This window comes from Stylophora pistillata, chromosome 5, assembly GCF_964205215.1.
Source record: "Stylophora pistillata chromosome 5, jaStyPist1.2, whole genome shotgun sequence".
Lineage (NCBI taxonomy): Eukaryota > Metazoa > Cnidaria > Anthozoa > Scleractinia > Pocilloporidae > Stylophora > Stylophora pistillata.
Genome location: NC_142523.1, coordinates 13,172,377 through 13,185,819, shown reverse-complemented (window position 1 = coordinate 13,185,819; position 13,443 = coordinate 13,172,377). Strand labels below are relative to the sequence as shown.

General features: G+C 37.6%; 1 protein-coding gene across 4 annotated transcripts in view; it reads left to right on the top strand.

The window, feature by feature from the left end:
* LOC111324855 (orexin receptor type 2-like) overlaps positions 1–10,503 on the top strand; it is a 54,586-nt gene extending 44,083 nt beyond the window's left edge. For 2 of the 4 annotated variants that reach the window (XM_022928527.2, XM_022928525.2), the window contains exon 2: positions 8,542–10,503. In XM_022928527.2, coding sequence (XP_022784262.1) covers positions 8,557–9,495 — 939 coding nt within the window. In that variant the 5' untranslated portion in view covers positions 8,542–8,556 and the 3' untranslated portion in view covers positions 9,496–10,503. Of the gene's footprint in view, positions 1–3,715; positions 7,323–8,541 lie in introns of those variants that run through there. The other 2 variants (XM_088760908.1, XM_022928526.2) reach the window with 2 other exon arrangements.
* The last annotated feature ends 2,940 nt before the right edge of the window (positions 10,504–13,443 follow it).

Here is a 13,443-nt window from a genome sequence, read left to right as displayed (position 1 = left end):
GGATTTTGATGTTTTAGGCTGCAAAAAACCTTGCGGTAAATCACTTACCTCTAGAGCGTGGTCCAGCCGTACAAACGTGAACTTGAAACTGCAAACCTGACGGCAAGTCACTGGTCACGTGACCTCTTGACGTCAGCGGTTCGTGGGAAATGCCTAAAAACCTCTATCTTAAGGTCCCTATTCAGCACTACAAACGTCACAAAAGGAAGATTCCGACCGCATTCCATTCACTCTCACGTGTCACCCTCACAACCACTCAGTTAAATCCATCATTCTTAAAAACTTTAAATTACTTCAAAACGATCCTGAGACAAGCGCTCTCTTTTCGCAGCCTCCGCTCATTTCATTCAAACGCGACAAAAACATAGGCAATTTTTTGGTCGGAAGTTCTTTTCAGACTGATGACCAACCAGGCACTTTTAAATGCACTCGTGCACGATGCAAAACGTTTCCTTTCATTCACAACAATGATAAAATATCGGGACCCAAACGATCCATTAAGATCACCGATCCCTTCACGTGCACCTCCGCCAATGTAATCTATTGCATAACTTGCACTTATAGCAAAAAGATATACATCGGCGAAACAGGCAGGCGACTAGGTGACCGATTCCGAGAACACCTTTGCGACGTGGAAAAGAATGACAAGGACACATCGAAATCAGTCGCTAGACACTTTAATTTACCTAATCATTCTAAGCAACATATGGCAATCTGCGGCCTTTCCTTACACTTAGGTAGCACGGAAAGCCGTAAAACTCTTGAACAAAAGCGGTTCTGTCCTCGTGTACCGGTTCACAAGAGCCAATACAAAAGACCAAACAATACACAATAGCTAACCGATGACTCCTAAACAAAGAAAGAACAATGGTAATTCCCTTGTGAACCGGTACACCAGGACAGAACCACAAAAGCTCATCTTTCAAACAGGCATTCTAAATCCCACAGGGATCAACGAACGCTTTTCATTCCACTAATTTATTCGTGTTTTTCTCTTTGCCATGTTCCCACCAATAACGTAGCTCCATTTTCTGCCTGTAAAAGTACACACAACCCACAATTCCTCTATTCACTCCGACTAAGGGCTAACGCTCGAAACGTCAGCTTTTGTAATCGTTACGGTGGCCTATTTACCATTTCAACTTTGTTGATATATCCAAATTAAAGCCGAATTTATACCTTGGGCGTTTCCTTCGGAAAGCCCGAGTAAAAATTGAAAACAGAGTTGTTTATGAGACTGTTTGTGGTAATCAGTTTGCAGCTCCCTCGGAACATACGTACGTCGTCTGCAACAAAATTGCAGAAATCCTTGCAAACGTTATTGCCAAGGGTGTTTATTTCTCGAGAAACGTTTCTATTGGCTATCGAAGGTTAGGTTAAAGAAAAAATTCGTGGGGCAGCGTAAGGAAAGCGAATTCAGTCGATAGAAACGCAAAAATACCGTAGTTTGTCTGATATAAGGGTGACCAATAATTACTGGTACAAAAACAAATTAAACTGTTGAGCACTGCTTTAAAGAGGCACGTGCGACGAAACTCACTTCTCGTTATTTATTTATTTTGAGAATTTGGAGGGAAATTACACGGAAAATTACACACATTGTCTCAAATTTCCTGACAAATTGAGCCGAAATTAAAATAAAAAATGTGGGTAGAAGAGGCAAAGTTTCACCGGACATCCATTTCCTGTTTGGCGACGTTTTTGTGTCACAATTGCTTACTCCTACGCTTTTCATCGAAGCATTAAATTATTTGACATTTAGCGATAGTTTGAAGCTTTCCACCAAAGCAAACCACGGGAAAAGTAAACAGAAATACATTGGCAAACTACCCCGTGGCAAATGAACAAGCTATCTCTTCAACTTCCACTCACCCATTGCATTAAATTTCAAAACAATTGGAGCCGAAAGCGCGAAAAAAAACATGGTCAAAAATAGTAATGTTAATTAGATGGACTTTATTACCATAAACATACTTCATTTCTTTCCCTTAAAGTTAAATTCCGTTCCGTTTCGGTAAGAACCCTTTGGTTGAGAAGACTGACAAAGAACGGTAATGGATGATAAAGTACGTTGTAAAAAGGAAATAACCAATATTTGCGTGAACGCGCGACTTGTCCGACGCCGACCTTTATTTACCATTTTTGTTTTCCGCAACGACTTTCATTATTGTTAAAATTGCTTGTTTGTGATTGGTCCAAGCGACTTCGGGCTGTTTTTATTGGTTAGTTTTGCGGCCAGTTTGAGTTATATTTTCCATCGCCATAACATACGTCTCATTCAGAAGAGAACTTGAACTTCGTTCAGAGCGGTCCACCATAAGTCTTCGGGTGTTGTTACTTTAGGTACAGATCCTATTAAAGCTTACATCTAGTGCACCACCTTCGCACTTCTTATCGAATGGTAAGTAGATAAACACAATGTCTGCCACATATATCAGGCTTCTGGTTATCGTTTGGGCATTTAAAGTTATTTGAAACTCGCGAAAAGGTCTACAACGACTTTCACTCACTCGACAGTTAATAAATAATGATGCATTAAATCTCTTTTTAAAAATTTAAATCGTTGTTCAGCTCCCGAATTTTGCATCTTTTATATCAGAAATCTAAGCCATAACCCTCCAGTCCTTCTTGTTATTATTGTTATTATCTTTTTTCCACCCTTAAGGTGAGAATTTCATCTTTGTGCGTGTTAAAGTGAAGTTTCTTAAAAATAGTAGTTTAAGAATAGTTATCACAAAAGAATAATAAGATCTAGTACGTCTGAAAAGAACTCCAATGTGTACTCGCTAAGATACTTTGGGCCGTTCCTGTCGTCAAAACTATCGAGTAAGAACAGGGCCATAACTTCCTTATCAACATTTAAAGTAAATACCAGGAGGCAAAATCTGGATACATTAATTACTGATGACGGCTGCATAAACTGTCACCTTTGTGATTCTTAATTGACGGGAGCTTAATTGTTCTTTTTATCATAATTGTCAAGTACCAATTAACTTTAGTCACAAGTATAGGCAATTTAACTTAGGGTAAAAATTTCATTGTATTTATACACCTGTTATATATTCATACACCTGTACTGAATATCTTAGTGTGATTTTTAGATTATAATGAAGTTTTAGTACACCGCAGACCACTTGTGGTCAGCTAGTAGATTTCACACGATAAAAAAGTTACTTTCTGACTGATTGACTGACTCGAACTGATACCGTGAGATATATAGAGTTTCACCAAGTTTCTATTCTGGGTAAAATATGTCGGACACACGTATCTTTCAAGAGATAAGATGTTTTCTTCAAAGATTATCAGCTTAAAATTCGTGCTCTGCGAGAAAGTGGAACAAAATTATTCCGTTTTTCCTACAGATAAGGAAAATTATTACACGACTCGGGCAGTCAGAGGGCCAATAACTAAAATCAACCAATCAAAATGCTCTATTGCCGGTCAATATTCTCGCAGTATTGGACCGGGCACTGTCCAGAATGGTTCCGAATGATACCGCGTTTGTGCCCCTTTGAACTTCAGTCGTATAATAAATCTCTTATTAACCAAGCTTGCTCGGAACCGTACTGGAAGAATATCGGCCCTCGGTCTTTTTTGTAAGGACCTCGCTGCGCTCGGTCCTTACTGTCAAGACGTCGGGCCGATATTCTCCCAGTACGGCCCTCGCGCTTGGTTGATAAGATATATATAAGTATTTTACTTTGTTTTTACAAGGACGATAAAGCAGTGAAATTAATGATTTACATCTTGGACCTTCTCTTTTACTTAGGGATAACAAAGAGAGTAAATTATTAGCAAATAAATTTGCATTGCCATTAACCCATTTCCACCCATTTCCTGTATCATAATGATGTAACTGTTAAAAGCTTGCTTTAGAGACTGAGAAATTGTTAAGTTATAATTAAAAACAAACATTGATCCCCACTAAAATAGAAAAAAAAATTCATGAAACCTTGCTCAGTACTAAACTCTCAGCTTCAACTTTCTTTTCTGAGTAACGTTTAACGGGAAATAGTTTTGTTTTCAAATTTGGTCAAATATGCTTGAAAAGTGAATTTCTTCAATAAGTAGCAGCATAAAATTCGGAAACCGATGGAGAAAAGGAGTACAAGTAGGAAAAAACTAACAAAGATATTACCTGCGACTCAAGAAATTCGAGGAAAAGCAGGAGCTGACAACAGTGCTTTAGCTCAATTTGGCTTATTACTTCAATGTGTTTCACCCGTAGGTCCATTCATCCAGGCCATTTTTACTCATGATGTGGAGATCCCTAGCGCTTGCAATACAAGTAAATCATGCTACATGGCTAGTTTTACAGCCTTTAAGCATATTGTAACAGATCATGACTCTTAAAGTCTGGCTTCTATCATTAAACTTTAAGCTCTAAAAGGGAGAATGCTATTTGATTTAGTGGCTGATCTACACACGAACCTTTTTAATCCACCAATATCGCCATGGCATGCTGTTTAGAGCATAGTTTTCAGATAAAAAAGTGGCTTATGTTTTAATGTTTTAAGCCGGCAACCCCTGTATTGCATACATGAACTTTTTCTGTATCTACGGGCAACCCTTGAGGAAATTTTGACTCCGTTTTTAGCCTGTTCTTCGACATTTTTTAGTGTAATCTGCATATGCCTTACTACAGCAGCTTATTTTGAAGTTAACCTTTGCAGTGATATTGATGTACATTACAATAACACCAGTCAAATGGCAATGGCACCATTTCAAATAATTTGAAATAAATTTAATCTATACTGAATAAATTAAGGACATTTCCACGTTTAAGCTGAAATTTGTTAATCACTTGAAATGATGTTTCTTGGGAATCGAAATTCAGTAACATACAGAAGCCCACTATAGGGATGCTTGTACATGATGCTTCTACTGATAAACGGTTGGAGTTTCCTCAACAAACTAATTTGCATAATTCGGCTTTCATGGTGGCAAAATCACCAACAGCTTGAAGTCACTACAGTGAAGGAAATTAGTAAATGCAAGATGTTTTTATATTTCTATGCTTTCGAACAACGTATTAGAAGAAGTCAACCGGAGGTTTCGATGGTCTGGTCTGAAGATGAGAAATATCAACCAAGAAAGAGTACTTATGACCAATTTCAGAAAGCTGCCTAAGGAGTGTTTTTAAATAAATTTTGCGAACCTCTCTAAATGAACAGAAATCAAAATTGAAATGCCTTTGAAACCCCTTCCGAAATATCACATTGTTAAGTGATATAAACGATTTTCTGCTTCATACAGCGTGTTACGAGAAGCGAGCTTGTTAACTTTTGAAACTTTCGATGTCGTAAGAGGTCGAAAAAGGGCCTTTTACAGCTGTGATTGTTGAGAGCTCTAAAAATTTTAGTTTACCATATTTCCAAAAACTAATGCGGTTTTATTTACTTACTACCAAAGATGGTTTTATGGGTAAAGTTTCAGGGAAAACTTTGTTCCGATGCGAAATGACTCGGACCGCTCTTTCAGAGATCGCCACTTCAAGTTGAAATATGAAACCCGTAGTCAGCATTGTGTTTTAGCTAAAAAATTGAAAACAGAGTTGTTTACGAGACAATCATTGTGATAATCAGTTTGCAGCTGCCTTGGAACATACGTACGTAGCCAACAATGTCTGCTCAGAACTGAAGCGAATAAAGACGCAATTGCGAGAATCATTGGAAACGTTATTGTCAACAGTGATTATTTCTCTAGAAACGTTTCTATTAGCCATCGAAGCTTAGGTTAAAGGAAAAATATTGTGGGGCAGTGTACAAAAAGTGAATTCCGTCGAGAGAAACGTAAACATACCGTAGTAATTTGAATATATCAACAAAGTTGAAATGGTAAATTGGCCACCGTTACGATTATAAAAGCTGACGTTTCGAGCGTTAGCCCTTCGCTCCGACGAAGGGCTAACGCTCGAAACGTCAGCTTTTATAATCGTAACGGTGGCCAATTTACCATTTCAACTTTGTTGATATATTCAAATTATTTCGTTACCCCCACCGACGCAGCCCCAAACAGTTTCTTTAGAAACTATCAGCCTTTAAAAATACCGTAATTTGTCTGATATAAATGGCAAATAACTGACTAACTAAAATTAAAAAGATGTTATTTGGCATTTAACTGTTGAGCACTGCTTTAAAGAGGCACCTACAACCAAACTCATTTCCCCTTACTTATTTATGTTGAGAATTTGGAGGGAAATTACACGGATCCATTACACACATTGCCTCAAATTTCCTGACAAATGGAGCCAAAAAAGAAGTGTGGGTAGAAGAGGCAAGTTTCCACCGGACACCTGTTTCCTGTTCGGCACTGTTTTGTGTCACAAATTCTTACTTTTACACTATTCATCAAAGCATTCAATTCTTTTAACTTTAATTAAGCAGCATTTTGAAGCTTTAAACTAAAGCAGACCAGCGACAAAGTAAACAGAAACACGTCGGCAAACTACTCCGTGGCAAATGAACAAGTTATCTCTTTACCTTCCTCTCGTATTTCATTAAATTTCCTGACAAGTGGAGCCGAAATAGCAGAAATTAATGATCAAAAATAGTAATGATAACTAGATGGAATTAGAAGTTTCATCTTATAATGCATAAAAGCGATCTTTGTTTTTTGTTTAGCAATGTTTTTGTGTTACAAGTGCTCAACTCTAACATGACTCATAGAGGCAATTGAGGCTTTTGACATTACTTTGCTAGGATTTTTCCGCCATAGTGGATCAGCGACAAAGCGAACAGAAACCCTACGGCATTCCAAGCTAACCCGAACATGCTATCTCCTCATTTCCTCTTAACTTTATTACCATAAACATATTTAATTTCTTTCCCTTTAAGTTGAATTCCCTTCCGTTTAACCCGAACATGCTATCCCGAACATGCTATCTCCTCATTTCCTCTTAACTTTATTACCATAAACATATTTAATTTCTTTCCCTTTAAGTTAAATTCCCTTCCGTTTCGGTAAAAACCCTTTGGTTCAGAAGACTGAATGAGAAGAAAAGGTAATGTAAAATAACGTAAACGTGCGACTTGGTCAACGCCGACCTTTATTTAGCATTAATTGTTTTCCGCAACGACCTTCACTATTGTTAAAATTGCTTGTTTGTGATTGGTCCAAGCGACTTCGGGCTGTTTTTATTGGTTAGTTCTGCAGCCAATTTGAGTTATATTTTACCATCGTCATAACATACGTGTCAATCAGAGGAGAACTTAAGCTTAGCTCAGAGCGGTCAGCCATAAGTCTTCGGGTGTTGTTATTTTAGGTACAGATTCTATTCAAATCAACATCTAGTTCACCGCCTTCACACGTCTCATCGAACGGTAAGTAGATAAACACAATATCTATGACATATGTCAGGCTTCTGGTTATCGTTTAGGCATTTAAAGTTATTTGAGATTCGCGAAAAGGTCTACAACGACTTTCGCTCGACATTTAATAAAAAATGATGCATTAGATCTCTTTTTGAAAATTTAAATCATTATTCTGCTCACGAACTTTGAATTTTTTTTATTATAGAATTACGCTATAACTGATGCTCACGACATTTTTTTCCAGTTCGGAGAAATTCTGATCATAGTAATAATACTCCAAAGTACGCACCTAGCTATGAAAGTTTGTTTTGGTTTTTTCGTCGGCCTTTTCACTTAAAGTAAAAGAACGAATAACGAAGAAAGTAATTAAATTAAAAAAGGTCGTAGTAGTAGCAAGTAGGATAAATATTGTAAGAAATATATAACTTTTTTTAGAGACATGTTTCGGCATGCTTATGCCATTTTCAATCAATGAGTAACTGAACGCGAGTAATTACATAACAGACAAGTAGATGAATAAAATATTTACAGTATGATGTAATACAAAAGTGGGGACTAATTACAGCGTGACAGCAAACATGAAATTAAAGGTGTGAACTAAAATGCTAGAAAAGTGTTATCATGCTGTAATTGTTTGTTAAGTTCAGGTTTGATCTCATTTATATAAAAAGCTTCTTTCAGTTTTAAATCAATTGAGTTGTTGGCAGAATCCAGAATACTAAAGCAAGAAAGGGAGTATTTGTTCTTGCAAGATGTGTTAAAATGCTTAAAAGCACACGGAAAGCGATAAAAACTCGCGTATTTTTAAGCATTTTAACACGTTTTATATTATAGAAACGCTTATACAGATTCAATGTTTCTATTATCAAGAAATAATGCCAAATTTTTAAAATGAATTTAAACATCATAATCATGTGATCAACCACAGCAGCCTACTCATACATATCTGTAGTAAAATACTATTGATCATCTTTAATTTGTAATGAGTAGCAACAGATTTGACGTTTCCATGACAACAAGTGTTGGTCCATAAGGTCTGGGTTAGACTCTACCTTCAAGATATCAAAATGCTTCTTTCATAATCGATAATATAAGCGAGAAAGACTAAAATTTTCTCTCGTGTACCCTGAGAACCGATACACAAACCACGATAAATGCACGAAGGCCAAGAGAAAAAAATATCGTAAGATTTGAAAAGAGTTAATGTTTGTTATGTTTTTTTACACAGACCTTGGAATCAAATATGGAATTGGGTTTCACCTTGGCGTATGCTGTTACTATGATCGTTGCTATGCAAGGAAACATATTGCTTATTTACATCGTCTGGAAGAAACGCGAGACTAGAACTTTGACGAGTTTCTTGTTCGTCAATATGGCGGTAGCTGATTTACTGGTGACAGTATTTCATATGCCCGTCTCCATGGCGCACTTTTACGTCACTGGATTTACTGGTACGTTCGGGAATATATTCTGCCGTTTGCTATTCTATCTTGAAGATGTATGTACAGCAGCCTCGATCTTCAGTCTTATCGTGATGGCATTTGATCGATATTTTGCTGTTGTATACCCTTTGAAACGAATGATTTGGTTCCGGAGAGCCAAACATATTCTACCAGTCATTTGGATCGCATCCTGGACCTTCATGGCCGTCACACCATTTTCTTACATGGCAAATGATAGCAATGGAAAATGCTCCTATACAAATGAACATATCCCAAGGGTCGCCTTTTGGACTTACCTGTTGGTAATCAACTACATATTGCCTCTTACCATTATCTGTTTCCTGTATATCACAATTGCGCGAAAGATATGGTTCCACGAGATTCCCGGGCAAGTTGAAACTTCCAGAGTCCAGCCAGATGGGCAGATTCCCACGAAAAAAGTTCTTCGAACGCTCATCATTGTTGTGGTGGTTTTTGCGGTCTGTTGGTTACCCTTGCAAGTGTTCCGAATGGACTTTGCAGCGACGGGTAAAGTATCTTGGCAGCCCGTAGCCATCTACTTTATTTCTTGGCTCGGTCAAGCTAACAGTGCCATAAACCCCTGGCTGTACATCAGTCTAAATGGTAAAATGAATTCAGCTTTTAAGAGGATGATCCGATGCCACGGACAGAGTAACACTTTGTCATTCAGATCATCCACTACGACGATGCGTTCAAACACGGCTGTTAGCACAGTATGAAATCCTTCAGCGGCCCCTAGTTGACCTGTTTATAACACTGTAAATGACAAGTTCTTTTAGAAAGACTGCAGACTTGAATGCACGTACTTCATCCAAAGATTAGACGAGGCAAAGGGGAAAGTGTGTAAGGATCAGTAGTCGAGGGCAATGACATCAACTGAGTGCCGCGCCTCGGCTGTTTCGGCTTGATATTTAAAATATTACATTTCCGTGCTCATATCGGGAATGATGTACTATATAAGGTTTGAATGCAAATAGAAACGTCAATGATATCCTATATAGGAACTGAATATAAATAGAATATAATTCGTTTACTTCGATATAATGAGGAAAAACTTTAACTGACTGACTGCCACTCTATCAAAATTTTCTTTTTGAAACATGATACCACCGTTCTCTCACGGCATTCAACGTAACGTGTTTACTTTCTTTTATTTTCCATATTGTCAATAGCGTTTTAGCCTCTAATTGAGAACCCATGACTTAATGTACGATAGCATACATGTTTTCATCGTGTAGTTAAAAAGCCACAGAAAGCGCTTTAATCGGGACCAAACTGGCATCAACTGCCTGTAAGAGGGCGCTGTCATCTAGTGAGGTTACTGTGTACATTTAGATCCGTAAAATTAAGACAAATAATGTTTTGTTCAAATTAAGGCCTAGTTTTCTTCTGTAAAATTTCGCGAGTGCTGTTTACCTGAAACTTTCATTTGCAATATGAAATAAATATTTGTGCGTCAAAGGTGTTCACAATAAATAATGTTGTGATAAAAGCCTAGTCAGATGATTGGAATACCGCTGACATCTTCGTCGTAGCGATAAAGGCCAATTTTCTGCTTTTCAAACAGTAGTGCGTGTTTAGCAGAAAAATATTTTTTAAATAAGTGCATACGTTTCAGTGGGTGCTGTTTTTAATATTTTTGAATTCGTGACTGCTGTTCACCGGTGTAAAACAACTTCATTTCACTAAAAATGTAAAAGTAAATAAAAATGTGATTGCGCGTCAAAGGTGCTCGAGAGATAAGAATTTTGCGTTTACTTTTAATTATTTGCGAAGATTGCCTCCAGCGTTTAATCCTTTGATTCAGTGCATTAACAGGAACTGTTTTCGATCGACTGTCTACATTTTTCCAACGAACGACACTGCAACGTTATCCAGCAAGGTTAATGAACATATTTTTCTCTGTATAGTAGTGCGTGTTTAGTAGAAAGGCTCTCGAAAGATTAAGAAAATGATGAATTCATGCAAATTTTTTTACCGGGCGCCGTTTTCTATTTTTAAGTTTCTGATTGCCGTTTTCCTGCAATAAAAACTTTTCTTCCTCTAGAAAGTAAACAGAATAAATATATGGTGTTACAGGCGCCCAAAGATTTGAATTTCGTAACATAAGCCTTGTCAGACGATTGAACATACAGCTGAAATCTTCCACGTAGCGATAGGACTTCTTTTTGCTTTTCAAAGGAAGAACTGAAGAAGAGAAAAAAATCCTTAGTCGCATTCTCCTACCCTCTAGAAAAAAATTCTGAGTCCCCATCATGGGCACTCAGACTACTCACTTTGTCCCACATTCGTGACAAGACGAACATCTTTCCCCAAAACCTTGTTAATCACAATAGGCAATCAAAAGAGGGGAAAAATGTATCTCAAAACCAAGGAGATCTCAAAGTAAAAACAACCAATTTGCTTAAAATGCGTGAAAACGCTGGTGACCAAGTTCAGTGATTGGTTCTAGTTTAATATCTGATAGGTTGGGAGAGTGGTGCGCGCGAGTTTTCTGGACGAAGGATGAGAGCACTTGCTTTACCAAAAGGTGACCGGACAACCGAAATAAAAAAACAAAAACAAAAACAAAAAAACCCTGGGTAAAGTGCATTTTAACGGTACTGTTGTTTTTTTGTACTCTTGTACTCTATTAGAAGAAGAGATATTTGGTTACCATTTCTTTTTTCGCTTATGTCATACTTTCGACTTAGTCCTACTTTAAGGTCTACGCGTGGACGTAAAATTCACTCACTTACTCATTCTCATCCAATCTGTTAGAAAATTAATCAATGCATTAAGACTTGAATTGAACGCATCATCTCTTACCTTCTCAACTAGATTTGCTTCTATCCCCAAAGTCGTGCTATTGAAGCTGTAGCTGGGGAGTGGGACATGAGCCGAAATTTTTGCCTGACTACATAGAGCTATCAGCATAACCCCTGGTTGTTTGTCGCATCGAGGTTAAAGTGATCAACGTCAGTTTTCCTTCTTTTCGCTCCTTTCTTGAACTTCGGTGTTTATTTCTCGAGAAACGTTTTTATCAGGTATCAAGGATTAGGTTGAAAAATACAATTAGTGGGGCAGAGTAAAAACAGTGAAAACCGTCGAAAAAAATCGTAGTTTTTCTGATATAAATGGCAAATAAACGACTCGTTAGATATTATATGCTTACTAAAATTAAAACGATGTTATATGGCTTTTCCTTTTTTTCCGCATCGTCACAAAGGCAAGGTGACCAATATATATCTTATTAACCAAGCGCGAGGGCCGTACTGGGAGAATATCGGCCCGAGGTCTTGACAATACGGACCGAGCGCAGCGAGGTCCGCACAAAAAAGACCGAGGGCCGATATTCTTCCAGTACGGTCCCGAGCAAGCATGGTTAATAAGAGATTTATTATATATGCGACTGAAGTTAAAGGGACACAAGTGTGATATCATTCGGGACCATTCGGAACAGTGCCCGGTCCAATACTGGAGAAAATTGGACCGGCAATAGAGCATTTTGATTGATTGATTTTAGTTATTGGCCCTCTGACTGACCGAGTCGTGTAATAATTGCTGTTACAGTGGAATTGAATTAAACTCTTGAGTGCTAAAGTTTCCTTGACATTCTCTGCCATCATGAATCAATAACAAAGTGAACAGAAACTCGACGGCATTTAATGCTACTCCGTGACAATTGAACTCTTCTATTTCTTCTCGCCTTTATTACCATAAATATACTTCATTTCTTTCCTCAAAGTAATTTCCGTTCTGTTTGGATAAGAACCCTTTGGTTGAGAAGAATGGGAAAGAACAGTAATAGGTAATAAAGTCAGTTGAAAAGAGGAAACATTTAATATTTGCGTGAACGTGCGCTTTTTCCAACGCGGACCTTTATTTACCAGTTTTGTTTTCCGTAACGACCTTCATTATTGCTAAAATTGCTCGTTTGGATCGTTACTTTCCATCAAAACTGTGATTGGGCCAAGCGACTTCAGACGGATTGTTTTTATTGGTTAGTTCTGCGGAAAATTTTAATTTTAATTTTCCAACGTCATAACATACGTCTCAGTCAGAGGAAAGCTTAAACTTCGTTCAGAGCGACCAACCATAAGTCTTCGGGCGTTGTTATTTTTGGTACAGATTGCTTACATCCAGTTCACCGCCTTCATACTTCTTATCGAACGGTAAGTAGATAAACACAATATCTGCTTTATATGTCAGGTTTCTGGTTATCGTTTGGGCATTTAAAGTTATTTGAATCCTGCGAAAAGGTCTACAACGACTTTCCTCGACCGTTCATAAATAATGATGCATCAGAGCTCTTTTTGAAAATTGAAATCATTTTTCGGCGCACGAATTTTTTTATCTTTTATATCAGAAAATTACACCATAACCGATACTCTGATCATTACGTGCGTGACAACAATACTCCAAAGTACACACCTAACTATCAATTTTTCAAAGTTTGTTTCAGATTTTTTGTCAGCGTCTTCACTTAAATGTCTTTTGACATTTATTGTCCCTCGAGCCGAATACAAACAATGTCGTAATGATTGTAATTCAAACACAAAAATACATACAAAGCGGATAATTTAACAAAACTCAAAAAAGGGGAAATTATACCTTACCACCCACTAGAAGAAAACTCTTTAAGTATACTTTTGCGCGGTAGCACTTTGTACGTGCTCATGAGTATC